The sequence below is a fragment of the Taeniopygia guttata genome, chromosome 18 (genome assembly GCF_048771995.1).
Source record: "Taeniopygia guttata chromosome 18, bTaeGut7.mat, whole genome shotgun sequence".
Classification (NCBI taxonomy): domain Eukaryota; kingdom Metazoa; phylum Chordata; class Aves; order Passeriformes; family Estrildidae; genus Taeniopygia; species Taeniopygia guttata.
In genome coordinates this window covers 3,519,256-3,534,747 of record NC_133043.1, presented here as the reverse complement: position 1 = coordinate 3,534,747, position 15,492 = coordinate 3,519,256, and the positions used below count along the sequence as shown (strand labels likewise).

At 40.3% G+C, this 15,492-nt stretch overlaps 1 protein-coding gene across 4 annotated transcripts in view; it reads left to right on the top strand.

Moving 5' to 3' along the window:
- Positions 1-15,492, top strand: part of HELZ (helicase with zinc finger) — an 85,520-nt gene extending 70,028 nt beyond the window's left edge. For all 4 annotated transcript variants that reach the window (XM_072936949.1, XM_072936948.1, XM_072936952.1 and 1 more), the window contains 8 exons: positions 386-579; positions 2,931-3,138; positions 3,620-3,696; positions 3,876-4,446; positions 4,822-5,062; positions 6,219-6,732; positions 9,563-9,815; positions 12,890-15,492. In XM_072936949.1, coding sequence (XP_072793050.1) covers positions 386-579; positions 2,931-3,138; positions 3,620-3,696; positions 3,876-4,446; positions 4,822-5,062; positions 6,219-6,732; positions 9,563-9,815; positions 12,890-13,221 — 2,390 coding nt within the window. In that variant the 3' untranslated portion in view covers positions 13,222-15,492. The remainder of the gene's footprint in view (positions 1-385; positions 580-2,930; positions 3,139-3,619; positions 3,697-3,875; positions 4,447-4,821; positions 5,063-6,218; positions 6,733-9,562; positions 9,816-12,889) is intronic.

The window sequence follows — 15,492 nt, the reverse complement described above, 5'->3', positions numbered from 1 at the left end:
AAAGGATTAGTTTAGAGCTTGTCTTCCCTACTAAAGAAAGGAGGGTTATTTTAGTTTTTGATGCAGTGCTTAACAGCCACTCTGACTGTCAGCGTATTTAATTGGTTTGGGACAATCTTTCATTAATGCACTTACCAGCTACCTGTTTCTCTGTATCTCAACTCATATTTTCTGCCTCTTCAAGTTTTTGAAATGGAATACAGGATTTGATTAATGCTTTCTCTTGGTGTATCAGACCTATGGTGTTAGAGTTGCATGCTCACTTTATCAAGATAAATACTGTTAGGATGAAAAAACAAAGAAATGGTCATCTTCATGTTCTTTTTGTATATATATCTTATTTTTTTGGTATGTATATATCTTTTATTTTTATCTTTATTTTCAGTTCAGCCCAATCCTTCTGTTCTAATTGGAAATCCTATCCGAGCATATACTCCTCCCCCTCCTCCTCTGGGACCTCACCCCAATCTGGGGAAATCTCCAAGTCCTGTTCAAAGGATAGATCCACACACTGGGACAAGTATTCTATATGTACCTGCTGTCTATGGAGGAAATATGGTCATGTCTGTGCCTTTGCCTGTAAGAATTAATTTTCCATTTCTCCCCCCTTCCCACCTCAGTTATTTTCTGCACATAAATGTATGGCAAAATCAGATAGTGAATTTCTTGCAGGTTTTTTTCAGCACTCCAAATCTGTGGGCTTTGCTGGCTTTAAGAGTGGCAGTGCAGAGGACAACCAGAAAATAAAGACCTGAAAGCTTTGCTCCCCCAAATAACTCCAGGCTGGCTAAAAGCAATTTCATGTTCATGTAATTTGGTGTGTTTTAGGCACACCAGTGGAATCTGTCTCATCTGACTTGAGACACCTGCTTCTGAATTATTTGCCTGGTTCAGTTCTTAATCATTGGAGAGACCTCAGTGATTCACACCAAGTTTGTTTCTCTTTATTGGCATCACACAGCCTAAATTACAAGTTTTGGATGTCTGCAGTGCAAGGTGTCTGAAGTGAAGTGATAAGAAAAATAAGCATAATGGGATGTTTTTCCCTTCCAGAACCTCATAGTGAACCAGTTTCCTCTCCAATCCCTTCCCTTAATGACAGTTGGAAACAGAATGAAGATCTCTATCCAGGTCTTTTAGGCTACATTTATGCATGGAATTTTGGATTATAAATAAAACTGTCCCACCAGAATTTGCACACATTAAAGAAGCAGTCTCTGCTTTATTTTTACCCTTCACAGTCAACATATTCCAGGAGGAAAATGCAAGGAAAGAACAAAGGCTGCAGAAGCTTGTGGAGTAGCATGTCTGTGTTGTACACAGCTCCTGAAGACCGTGGCAAAGATGTGGAGCTCACGCATGCAGATGTGTTCAATTCCATTCATAATGCTTAATGTTGGAATACAGCTAATTTGTTTTTTTTCAATAATTATGAGTCCTCTGTTGCAATTTGGCCAATGGATGCTGAACAGGGGACTTGCTATAGTTTCAGTTTTGTGTCTTAGATCAGCTGGCAGCTGTAACTCGGTTTTCTTTGCTAGGCCAAGGAATTTTCCTTTTTCCTAGCTTACTAGAAATCTGCATTTGATGGATAAATTTAAATGCAATGAGAAGGCCAGCAGCTGTAGCTTTGTCATGCTTGCTCACATTATATTAATATCAAACCAACGTAATTTAAAAAGCTCTGTCTTATTGTTCCAAGGTTAATATATTTTTATGTGTTTCCAATCAAAAGAAATGTATTAAACCCAAGTATTTTGAACTTGCCTTCCCTGAGGATGGATTTTTAAATAATTAAGTGGGAAGACTGAGGTACTAATGAGACTGCTACTTTTGAGAAGAAGCTTGGAGGTGATTTGGGGTTGTGCAGATGCAACAGTAGCCTAAAGCTAAAGTTCAAAGTGCACATTTCAAGGGCAAATAGTAATTAAAAAAAAGAATTGGATGAAAGTTGTTACACTTGAAACAAGCAGGGACTGAAGTAAAATGTGTTTATGTTTGTGGAAGATAAAATGATGTCTTTGTTTAATGCAGTTTCCATACCCAAGGTAAAAGCTAGAGGAGGTTGTCTGCTGCCATCACTAAAGGATGCTTTGGCAGCCTCAGTGCTGGGGATGACTTTCCCTGCACTCTCCTCTTGTTCATACATTTCCCTTCTTTTAATAAATTCCCTACAGGATGAGTTTGAACTCATTTGATGCAGAGCTGTCTTCCTTAGCATTCCTTTTAGGAATAAACTTGAAGCCATTGTAAAAATTCCTGACTTTTTACCTCCTTTCAGGAGGTGGATTTTGCTTTGACTCTGCAGTACACGTGTCCTGTAGCACAGACACTTTGGAGGGTGATTCCCTGTCACTGCTCACCTGTGGGCATCCTCTGTGTTCCTCCAATAGTCCTGGGGACTTCACTGAGTGTCCTGTGGGTGCAGAGGTGGGCACAGCCCCTCCTGCTGTGGCCCAGAATTCCAGCACTGGGTCCTGCAAGGTCTGGTCCTCACCTTTGAGGCTTCTCTCTCTGTCCCGCCCCGAGCCACAGCCCAACGTCTTGTAGCTGCCAGGCCTTTGTATTTGCTTGAATGTCACCCATTTATATTTATTAGAGAAGGGTTTAACTATTAAACTATAATTTGTCCATCAGTCTTTTCTCTCTGAACTTTGAAGCCACTGGAACAAGAATGGGTTTTGATAGAAAAATTTTTGCCCAGGGTTCTCCTCGAAAATCTGTGTCCCTTGTTTTGCCTGCCCTTAGAGCTCTCCCCTCCCAGCACCAGCTGTAGTTGTGCGTGTGTCAGGTCACCTGGTGCTTGAAAAATCCTGCCACTGACCTAATACCAGCGTGCTTGTTATCACTGCCTTTAATTTAATGTTCCTTAACAGATCACATCTCTCTCTCTTTTTAAAATTTTATTTTAATTTTTGTTTACCACGTAGGTACCGTGGACGGGGTATCAGGGTAGGTTTGCAGTCGACCCTCGCCTCATTACTCACCAAGCAGCCATGGCATATAACATGAACCTGTTACAGGCACACGGGCGAGGGTCTCCGATCCCGTATGGCCTGGGCCACCACTCCCCTGTTAGCCTGGGACAGCAGCAGCTCCCACACCAGGACAAGGAGCAGCACGAACAAACTCGAAATGGTCAGTGCTTGGAATGCCTCTGCAAACTCTCTGCTCTGGGGGGAGTTTCTGCTTGAAATGGGGTTGTGGAAAGGACTTTCCTTCCGCCTTCCTCTCTGTCCTTGGCTCTTCCCTCCCTAATCAAGGGATCCACAGATGGGGGAAATAACCTGGGATTTGCCATTACAAATAGAATAACTGGGATATTGTGAGATTTAGAAGGAATGGGAGGTGGGAAGGGGTGTTGAGGGTGTAATTGTTCCATCTCCCTTCCACAGTACTGCTGATGTTATTTGCAATTAAGTTGGAAGAACTACTTAGTGGTTATTAATGAACAAAGTGTAGAGATTAAAGGGAAAGTGTTATTTAGGTAGGTGATACTAAATGTCTGTGATGCTGTAAATGTCATACTAAGAAGTCAATTTTCCTGTGTCTGGGGAAAAAAAAATCCCAAAATAATATTTTTTCTATTGAAACAAAATAATTTTGTAAATGTTTTTAGGTAAAAGCGAAAACACTGCTGGACCTGAAATCAGTAAAATTCGAACACCTGAGAAGAAACCTCTGGAATCCAAGCAGGTAGGTTTCTCTTGTCTGAGTATCTGGTTTGGTTCGTTTCTTTCTTTTTTTGGGATTTGGGGATTTTTGTTTGTTTGTTATTTCATACTCTCTCTTAATGAATTTAATCATTACCCGAAATGTTTTTATTTCAATTTTTTAATAGCTAATTCTCAAAACCTTTTACTCTCCTTTTGCAGGTTGATTTAGAAGCAAACCCTCAGCAGAGAAGCCCAGAGTCCCGTTCCAGTGTTGGTTACCCCAATGCTAAATTCCACCGCAAAGACAACCCCAACCCCAGGCAGCTGAACCTGCACCTGACCCCGCCCCACTCCCAGTTCGCAGTTCCCAGCCGCCACTTCCAGCACCTCTCCCAGCTCCCGAGGCAGCCCTACCCTCTGCAGCAGCAGCAGCAAAACCTCTTAAGCCAACAGCAAAATCACTTGCCTGAACAGCCCAACCAAATGCCACCCCAGCAGAGCCAGGTAGTTCAGCAGCATAATCACTTGAATCAGCAGCCTCCACCACCTTCGCAGCTTTCCCCTGCTTTCCAGGCAGGTCCCAGCCAGTCCTTTTTTAATAATCCCATTCCCCACCGACCACATTCTCCTGCTGTAGATGCTGTGATTTCAGAACAACACCCCCCACCTCTGTTACAAGAAGTCAATAATCCTTTGAGGCCTATTGCACAGCACAACCCAGTTCTGCCAACCCACTTGAACAACTTCATTGAAGAGAATCCATCAGGAATGCCCTTAGGGGACACTTTAGGTAGGTGACTTTTCTTTATTTAAATTCAGAGTGTGCAATTATAACTACATTGAAGTGAAAATGAAGGAGGTATTTACCTTTTTCAGGCATATTGCTCTGAATTGGGTCATTGTTGGGTTAGTTTCCATAAGTAATGTCATTGAGCATAATTTGCTGCTTGAGGCATGTTTGAATATTCAGCACTTTATTAGAAGATTCATGTTTATATGATTTTCCGTGTGATTTAAATAACCAGGTTATGCACTGCAATGCAGTTAGTGTAAAATAGACCCTGGAATAAACTGTATAAAAAGTATTCTTTCTTTTTTTTTTCTGACATAAAGATCTTTAAAAAGGGGCATTAGATAAAATTTTTTTTTAAAACTATTTTTATAGATCGTATGCATGGAAATGTAGCTTTGGAAACAATAAGGCAGCAACAACAAGCCAGGTTACAGCAATGGAATGAACATAATGCCTATCTCAGTCAAGGCACTATTCCATATCAACACCATCACCATCCTCATCTACCACATCTTCCTCAGCAACCAATTGGATTACATCAACAGCAGCAAGTTAGGGCAAACTGGAAACTTGCCAGTAATACAGAAGATGAAACAGAGGCAACATATTCAAGGTATTTGTTTACTGAGTCATCAGAGCTTGTGTAAAATTGAGCAGTGGGCACCTATCTGTAACACTGTGATCAAGTGCAAGGCATTTAAAAGTATTGCTTTTTGCTGCTGTTATTATGAAGGTTGAAATAGTTGGCAGGCTGACGTACAACTATGCTTTTATTATGTGTTATGCTTTATTCTGTTAGTATATTGGGTAGTAAAGCTGTAGTGGAAAAATATTTTTATGGAGCTTTTCAGTGCTGTATTTATGGAATGAGGAATGGATAGAGAGTAACAACCTTGTGTTTTTATGAAGGAGGTGTCCGAGTGTAGTTAAGGCCTATTTAAGTTGTAAATTTTTCAGTTTGAAGTAGCAGTCTGAGATTTGTGTGCTTGAAAAGAAACAAAACAGCCCCTCCCTAAACACTGCTCCCCAGTGAAACCTAAACTTTTCTTCCTTTTCAAAAAGCCTTTGCTTTGAAAAGCAGATTAAAAAAAAAAAAAGCTTGTATTTGAGATGGAGCTTTAGGGGGCAAGAAAGGAAGCTGTTGAACGTCAACAGAAAAATGGTTCCAGTGGTCATCAACTTTAATCATGTATATTGTAAAGGCTGGATTTTTAAATTGCCTCTGTTTACTGTCATCTCCCACTATGCTTTCTTTTCCATCTGGTTTGTTAGAGCCATGGTAAAGCATCTAAATGCCCTCTTAGCTGACTCTTTGAAGTGCTGAATTGAATTGATCTTTTGAAGAAGTTTAAAGTATATTGTGCAAGTGAGGGGAGTCCCTGATTGTCCTGGCTTGTGCCTTGAAAGGGGTTAAAATTGTCTTTAACTATGTGAACTTTTTACTTTGTGTAGTAAAGCAGGAAATCCTTACCTTTAGTTGTCTCTTAAGAGGTAACAAAAAATTGATTCTTATGACTGGAAAGGAAATCTCAAGAGTTATTAAAACTTTGAGATGATTCAGGTGGGTATTTCATCCAGTTAATCCTCTTGTGCCTAATTCTGATTGCTCAGTCACATCCTTTGAAGTTAGGGTCAGCGAGTGCAAAGATGAGAATATTTAAATTCAGTGTGCTGTTGTCTGAGTTTTCTGCACCTCAAAAAGAGCGAGATTTCAGCAAAACTTTTGGGTTTTTTTCTCTTTCCTTGCTGCATTTCTTGTGTCTGTGCAGATTCCAGGACTTGCTCCGGGAGCTGTCGCAGCGCGATGCAGGCGAGAGCCGGGACGGGGCCGAGATGCCTCCCCCCCAGTCGAGACTGTTGCAATACAGACAAGTGCAGCCCCGGAGCCCACCAGCACTCCCTTCTCCCTCCTGCAACTCCAACCACAGCGCCCACTTCCCCAACTTCACTGAGAACAGCAGAGACATTGAACTGCCCACTAACCCAGCATTTCAGCAGCATTTACCCCAAATGTACAACCCCCCTTTCTCAATGCCATCCGAACACATAACCCCGTCTCCCTTGAAATACCTGCAACCTGATGGGTCCTGGACTTATGCTAACCTCCAGCAGAATCACCTCCTGGGGCAGGGCTTTCACTATGGAATACCTCCACTGCCCCACAGGTCTCAGCAAAGCCCTTTTATACAAATCCAGAATCATCAGCACGCAGTCGGTCAGGAGCCATTTCATCCACTCGCATCTCGAGCAGTTTCTGCTTCTTCGCTCCACAGCTTAGAAGAGGTGGGTGTTCTGTCTGCTCTGCACTTGTCCTGTCGTTGTAAAATCAAATTATGCTGTGAAGTGGTCATGAATGCAAAACACCTGTGAGCATTAAAAGCTCACAGTGGGAATTTCTGTGAGGTGGAATTGTTCTCTGCATCTCTGCTGCTCTCCCTGAGCAGATCCATGGTTCTTGTTGCTGTAGGTGCAACATTTTCTCTACTAAATGGGAAGCCTTGGCTTTTGGAATGTTCCTCTTGAGTTTTCATGCAGCCATTGCTCTGTGTCTGCATGTCATTCATCTGCAGTGAAAATCAACCACAGCCCAGGTGGAAGCTCTGGACAGTCAGCTGGGATCATCCAGCCAGCTGACTCGGTGTTGAGCAATAATGTGCTTGAGTTACATTCTCAGAATGTGCTGTAGAGTTGTTCCATCATGGTCCAAAACCTGATTTGGTAATCCCACCCTGCTTGCATTAATTTGATCCAAAGCCACGCTGTGTATATTGGGGGCTGTGTGTTGGAAATCAAAAGACATCCAGCTGTGCTGCCTGAGGCTGGCTCCAGCACAGACCCTGCCACACACAGCTGGCTCTGTCCTTCTCCATCTGCTCTTGTCCTGGGCTCTAAGGGGGTGTGCCAGCACACACAGCCAGGACACGTCATGTTTTGAACAGGAGGTTCTAATCCCTGTTAGAATCTGAGGTGCTAAGGAGTGTATGATGTGCAAACACGGAGTATCCTGAAGCCAGGTTGCATTCCAGGAATGTGGGAATTAATATTCTCACTGAGTGCATGTAATTCAATATTTGTACATAACATAAGTGGCTTGTTCTGTGTTGCATTTCTGTTAGTGTTTTTACAGGAGCCGGGGAGGGAGCCTTCTCATTGCTGTCTCACACAATACATATTTATTTGTTTATCAGCTTCTGAAAACAGAAAATACTTAGTTTATGAGCCTGAGAAAAATAACTAAAATTGAATTCCAGTGCATTTTACAAATTTCTGTCTTACACAGATCCAGAGAGGCTAATGGAGTCCTCAGGCCCAGCCAGAGCTGTAGTAAGGTTTGAGTTTATAGACATTTAGAAATTTGCTGTCTCACTCCATTAAGTCATACCACCCTGTATAAAATCTAATACTTTGTGACAACAGTTAATGCTGTCAGTACAGCGGGACGTAGGAACAATTGCTTTTCAGCAGTAATAAACCAATAAATATTCCTATAGAGCTTGTGACAGTTCCTGCTATCTGAAGACAAATAGAGTGAGCCTTTATGTAATTAGTGCAAATTTGGTTTAGTTCTTATTTCTTCTTTCTTTCAAAACATGTGATAGAAATGCCAAATGCAGTAACAGTGTTACAAGACAGAGACTTGCTTAGAAACTTTCAAAACTGATTCTTCAGCTGGTAGGTAGGACTGAATCCACAAAGAAATCAAAATGGGGTTTTAGGTGTATTTTTGACAGACATCCCTCAGACAAGGCACTTGTCAGGGCAGATTTCTTGACTGTTGTTATCCTTACTAAACTATTTCCACACTCTCTATTTATAAAGCTGTTAATTGACTTGATAGTTGAAAGCTTTTGCACGTATTTAGTCAAACCAGATCTGAACTGCCCATCAAAGGGAATACTGGAGTTATTCTGTATGGTTCTGTACTTGCAAGTGTCCAGAACTTTGATAAATTCCTGATTGCTTACCAAAATAGCCCTTTTAAACTCAATGAACATATACCTATTGCGATGATTTGGGCAGTAATTTATGAAATTTTTATTTGTTTGTTTTGTTGTTGAAGAATTTCTTTAGGGGAGTGGATTGTCAGGGTGTCCAAGTGTTGATCCCTTTATTGTGGTGACAGAAATAAGATATAAGATATATAATAAGAAGTTTCCTTTCATGCACTTTTTTCTCCTGTCTATTTCTTGTAGATGATATAGTAACAATAGTTGGACTCTGCAGGCAAGTTATTTGTTGATTGTTTAGCTAATTTCTTGTGACATTTCATTAGGACTTTTTTTTCCCCTTTACCAACTCTAGATTTACCTGTATGACTTTTCTGTTATTGGTGCTCTTGTTGGTCAGTGCAAATGGGTGTAAATACTGTATTTATTGTTCAAAATAAACTGTAATACAACAGACTTGCTTTGAATCTTGAGAAAGCTTAGAGGGCCCTTAAATCTGAACTCTCGAAGCCCACAGGTTAATTGATGGAGCTCCTGCTGTTTTCATCTATGTGATCTACAGGGTTTATGGAAGCAAGTAATTTCTGTGGTTTCAGATAAAATTCTCTGCATTATTTCTCCCGAGGGCACTTGCTTCTCCAGAGCATTTGTTTTGTATGCACAAAATCCAGTATACAAATGTATCCTGCTTACCCAGATCCTGGTGTACAAGTCACTAATTTATCCTTTGGAAAAGGAAAAGCCAATTTTTCCTGACTGCATTGTAAGAACATTATTTTCTTGCTCTTCTGTGTTTCTGTGCTTCCTTTTCTTCGTCAGTAAATGCTGGCTGTCTTCCTCCTCACTGTGTGATCCAACACCCACGTAGGAGTGTGAGATATAAAGGCTGATAAGAATTAAGAAATCCCAGTTGATGTTCTTTGCACTTCTTTAAAATTCTCTATTTTGTATGATCAAAATATGTTATCAGTGATTGCAGTATGCAACATAAAACTTGAAATGTGTTAGTATTTTGGAAGTGCAAAGAAATAGGGGTTTTTTGGTAAAACATTTCAAGGAAAAATATTGAATGGGAAAATGGTATTTGATACATGCAGTTGAATCAAAAGAGCAGAAGGCTATTTTATGGTTTGTTTTTTTCCTTCTTTTCTTTTGTGTGTTCACAGTATGAACCAAGAGGACCAGGCAGGCCGTTGTACCAAAGAAGAATTTCCTCTAGTTCAGTCCAGGCTTGTTCTGAAGAATTAAGCACTCCTCAAGACAGTCTTGGTCAGTGTAAAGAGCTTCAGGACCACAGTAACCAGTCATCGTTCAACTACTCCTCCCCTGAGCTGTGGGTGAACTCCTCCTCCTCTGCCCCGTACCCAAACATTCCATGCAACGGAGCCAGCAGAGCCGTCCCAGCCCGGGAGCTGCTAGGTGGGTACAGCTGCAGCTGCTTCTTTCCCAAAACCAACCTAAGCAAAGATTTTTGAATTATTTGTTGTTTCAGTTGTTACAGGTTATTTGGAATAATCCCATTTCTTGGTAACATCCTGCTCTTCAGCTAAAAAAAGCATTGCTGCTGCTTAGTCTTCTCCAAAAGCTCCACTAAGCCCAGAAAGTCTCTTACAGTGGCTTCAAGTGCAGCTGAATTTGTGCTGGAGGGAGCTAAGGTGACTGGTGGGATTTATTTGCAAGATAGATTGTTTGTTTCCAGAATCAGTGATATTTTGTGTTGGTATTACAGTCTGAGGGAGCAGCACATAAACTGAATTAGTGCTCTCAGCGTTTCTCTAGTAAATTCTGGTGCTTCATCAAAGGAGTGACGAGTTTAAATTCTCTCTCACCGTGGAAGAATCTCAGTGGAATGTGGCTTCCCTGGTGGTAGCAGCAGTGTTGATTGATTGAGCAGACAGAAACTAAATTAACTTTTCAGAGATGAAAAAAGCTGCAAAAAGAGAGCTGGAGCAGTTCTGTTTTCACTATTTCTTGTGTTTTTGAAAAACAATATTACCAGGATAGTACAGTTTCTTCCCTGTGATTTTGCTTTAATAATCTCCAGTGGTAATTTAAAAACAAAATTAATAAAAATGCAAACATTATTCCAGTGTGGATATTAAAACCACTTAATAATGTGGAAAAATATTTATAAACTGGTTTTATTTGCCTTAAAAGATTTAATTGCTTTTCACCAAACTTTATAAACATAAAACATCCTGTAATTTCATAGCAATTCTGAAGTAGGAACATGCAGAGTAGAATGAATGAGAAAAGCTCTTTATATCAGCGACAGCACTCAAGAATTAAATTCCTAATGTGCCTTTTAATTTCCAAAATATGAAAATGTTATTTTGCAAACCCATATTTATGGCAGCATCTTTCATGCTAAGTTCAAAGCTTCAAGCTCAGGGCACCTCCTTCAATCTATTTCTGTTTTTACTGAAAATCAAGGAGCTGAATGCGCAGTATTATGTGGCATTCATCACTGAATTGCTCACACAGAGCTGCTCTTCAAACTCCCTGGTTATCTAAGAGGAACTCAGGAACTCTGGTACATTTGGAGTGGGATCAGCCAGTCCCACATTTCTTTGCATTAATGGAAAGCTTGAGGACCTGTTGGTGAGTAAAGTCCTCAGAGGTCAGATGTGTATGTAAAAAGTACCTTATACAGATACACATTTGCTGTCAAATACTAAATTCTAAGTGAAAATGTCAAATTCTCTCTGGTAACCGTCTTTGCAGTGAAATTTTTTTTATTGCAGTTAAGCATGGTTTCTGTTTTGTCAATAAATGTATATGAAACAGAGCCCTGTATCTAATGGTTCATGCAAACACATCTCCATTTTATGGCTGCTGTGGCTTTCCACCTTTACAGCTCACTGCCTGTGATCATATTTACAGCCCAAATGTGTTTTATAGAGCTAAGGGTTAATGACCAGTAACTGTGCTGTTCTCGTTACTGTTGGTTTTTATCCATGAAATAAACCCCGTGAGAATGTGATGCTGTGAAAATCCTGTGCTTGTTTGAGAGGGAGTGACCGTGACTCCAGACTGCTCAAGGGCTGATCTCTCCTGCACACCAGGAGTGGCTGTGGCACCGGTGTTGGGTTGGATCAAGAGGGATTTATGGAGCACAGGGAGAGCTGCTGTCAATTCCTCAGGGCTGCTCTATGCAGGCACTTCTCAAAATTGCAATTTGAGAGTTTGATATGCATTGCTTTTTCTGTTGATGGAAAGAAAATTAAGTTCTTACTCAAGATGTGTGTTTCATATTTTTCCTTCTGTTAGACACCTCTACCACACACAGCTTTCACCTCTGGCCCTGCTTGTCATTACTTGTCTTCTCCTTAGTGCTGTGGTTATTTTGGGAGGTTTTTTTGCTCGTCTTCTGGGTTGTTTGTTTTTTGTTGAATCATAGCAACCCTAGCAGAATTGCTTTGCTTGTGTTCTTTCCATATCCATTCTTCTATGGGTTGGTTTTTGGGGTTTTTTTTTGAGTGCTCTATAAAAAGTAGAAGCCTGTGTGTGACCCTTCCAGTGAGAAACTTTACTTTGTTTTTCTACTTTTGCACTCATTTGGTGGAATGTTTTTGTACGTGCACTTTAAAAATAACATTATATGATTAAAGACTGAAATAATTACAGAATATATCTGTTGCCCAGTTCCTGGACTGTTGCAGATAGAACATGGAGCTGTGTTTCAGTGTAGTGTCTCTCTGGCTGTACAAGACAGCAGAATTCTGTAAGGGAAAAGCAGGGGACCTCATTAGGATTCAGGAAATTCATTTGAAAGCAGTTTTATACCTATGGTTTAAAGCACCATTTTTTCTGATAGTTACAGGAGTTGTTAAAATGTGGAGCAAGAACATATCAATTAGCAAGAATGCATTCAGCCTGAAATACCAATAATTAGTTGGTTGGCATTCAGGACTCTGAATTGCTGTTGGAGAATGAATTATATATGGTGCTGTAAATTTTAATTTTAGCCTATTAAGCTGTAAAGCAAGAAGAATGAAATACTCTTTGTGCTGTCTCAGTGGATAAAGTGCTTAAATTAGAGTAGATCCCATTGGGAAGCAGCTTCCCTTCAGTGCACCCGGAGGATCCGCTGTGCGGAATTGCAGGTTTGGGGTTGCAGCTGCAGGGTACAAACCCACAGAGGATGTGCTCAGTGCTGTCAGTCTTGTGCTGCTGCTGATGATCCAGGAGCTGGGAGTGAAGTTAGATCACTTCAAGGCCAGGTTGGATGGGGCTTGGAGAAGCTGCTCTGGTGGAAGATGTCTCTGCCTGTGGCTCGGGATGGAGCAGGATGAGCTTTAACATCCCAACCCAGCCCAGGCTGGGATTGTCGTTCTGTGAACTTCATTTTCAGAGTGACTAACCACGGCAGATGGGTGGTGTGGGAGGAGGTTACCAGAGGGGTGGTGGCAGCTCTGGCTTTGGGCTTGCTGCAGGTGGATTGGCTGAGGCAGAGCCGCTCGTTTGCTCCAACTCCGCTTTCTCCTTCGCAGCTCCCCCGAAGGCGGCCAAGCCCCCGGAGGAACACCTGAAGGCCGAGAACATCCAACTCTCCAACTCCTTCAACTACAACGTGCTCCAGCATCTGGGCCAGTTCCCCCCTCTGATGCCCAACAAGCAGCTGGTGGAGTCCAACAGCAGCAGCCCCCAGCCCGCGGGCGGCACCAAACCCGTCATGTCCTACGCCAGCGCTCTGCGGGCTCCCCCCAAGCCCAAACCTCCTCCTGAGCAGACAAAAAAGAACAGCGACCCCCTGTCCTTGTTTCAGGAACTTAGCCTAGGTAGTTCATCAGGTAGCAATGGCTTTTACTCCTATTTTAAATAATCAGATTATTTTTTTTAGAGAGAATTTAATTTTTATTTGTGTCGGTAGATCTAAGATAGTTGGGGCTTCACCTGTAGTTGCAAATATTCCCTTTGTTTATATTGGTAAATATATCCTCACTTAATTGCTTTGCTGCTAGACTTGCAACTAATTTTTTTTTAATTATATTCCATTATTTTGCATTTTTTGATGTGGGTCGGGTTTTTGGAAGCTTTTCTGTAGGAAGACACACACGTGTTATTTTTTAATTTGTGTAATGTTAATGATATGTTGCATTAAACTAGCAGCTGAGAGATTACCTGTACAACTTGAAAAAAGGAAAAAAAAAAGGAAAAAGAAAAAAAAGGAAAAAAAAGTTTGTCTAAATTGTATTTAAGAAGATTGTAAGTAGCATTTACATTTATTCAATAACATTAGCATACTATGCTGGGTTTCTGTACCAGAAATGGCCAGTTAATGTAAAAATGTATGTTATTTCTGCTTAAATTCATTTAATTTTTTTTTTTTTAATAAAGGTGCAGCATCTTCTAAATAATTTCAGTTTTATCAGCTTTTTTGTGAAGGGATGCTGCATTCTCAGACTTTTATAGTTTTAGATTCTGTATGATGTGGTATTGTATTTTCCATCCACTGTAGGATAAAGTAAAGGCATTCTTTGCAGACACCTATGCCATTGTTTGGAAACATTCAGATAAAATTATTGGTATACTTTAAAAAAATAATAAAAAAATAGAAAAAAGAAGAAAAAAATTAACAAAAAACCCAAAAAAACTCTACATTTTATTTTTGGACAAGCTAATAATATAAGCTTGTTTGAAAAGTTAATTTGATAGGTTTTTTAAATGAATCATGAAGCTGAAAATAAATTTTTAGGTATGTTGGTGCTTAGTAGATTTAATAACTATTTTAAAAAAATGCGTGAATTTAGTAAAATACTTTTTTGTTTGTTTGTTTAATTTTTTTTCCACTATGCATGTGTAAATGTTTGTAATCTGGCTTTTTCCTCCCCTCTTCTCCAGTGGTATAAAGAATTGTGCCGCTTTAATTTTTTTTTTCCGGTAAAACTTTTGGTACATTATTTGATGTTTACATTAAAATGTGACATTATACAAGGAAATTCAGATATTTTGCTAACTGTTTTGTTTGAGGAACATCATTAAAGAAGAGATTTAATGTTTGTCAAAGCTGTATCCAAATTAATCTAAATCTTCTGGGGATCACAGTGGTTACCAGGTTATTTATCTCTGTGAACCTGGCCCTTAAGGGATCCAGTCTGAATAATTAATTATGGGATATTTAAAAAAAAATTAAACTAATGTGAATGAAAATTCAGAAGATAAAACCTTTGTGGATAAAGATTTCTGGTCTTGCACACTGTCCCTGCTCTGTGGCCAGAGAGCTCCAGAGGGGGGTTGTAAAGTTTCTCCTTTATTTCTCCTTAATCCTCCTTTTTACACTTGAAATAACTTTAAATCTGGGAACTGGTTTACAGGGATGAGCTGGGTGTAGTTCAGAATTCCTCCACTTATTACCTGTGAGAATTGAAATTTTAGAGCTGTGAGGGGGCAATTTCAGATTTTACAGCTGTCCATGGGACACCTTACTGGGGAGCGGTGGCTCTGCTCTGTTCAATCAGATTTTTGCTCTAGTTACAATCAGTCAGGTTCTTTTTTTTTTGCATTTGACTTCGTGTGTTAAGACAAAGGTCATTATGTAATGGGGTTGATTTAAACTCAGTATACTGCAGAGGTTTGCATATAAATTTTTTATTATAAATCTTTGCTGGGTTATTATTCAGAAACTTATCTGAAAACTTTTTTCCTTCTTTTTGCTGTAAAGCAAAGCTTGTGTAACTCCTTAATTTATTTCCTAATGTTAAACCAAACAAACAATGCTGGGGAGGGGACAGTCCCTGCCAGGTTCTGCTCAGCACTTCAGCACAGGGCATGGAACCCAGACGACCCAAAAACGAGGAGAGGCCAAATTCTGCAACCTTGAATCAAGCAAAGCTGCTGTTAAATGGGTTTTTGCCGAGCTGCTGGCTGCAGGAATCAGACCATGGGAAATTCACTGGCAGAGCTGAGGTGGGATCCAGTGGAGGGAGGAACAGGACTGGCAGAGCAGAGATGGATCCAAAGCACTTCACGTCCCCAAGTCAGCATTTTGTGATTTCAGGGGTTTCAAAGTCACTCAGTTCTATGGAGCAGCCTTTTGATTCTGTTCACCATTTAATATTGAATATTAAACTAATAAACATCACTTGTTAATTTA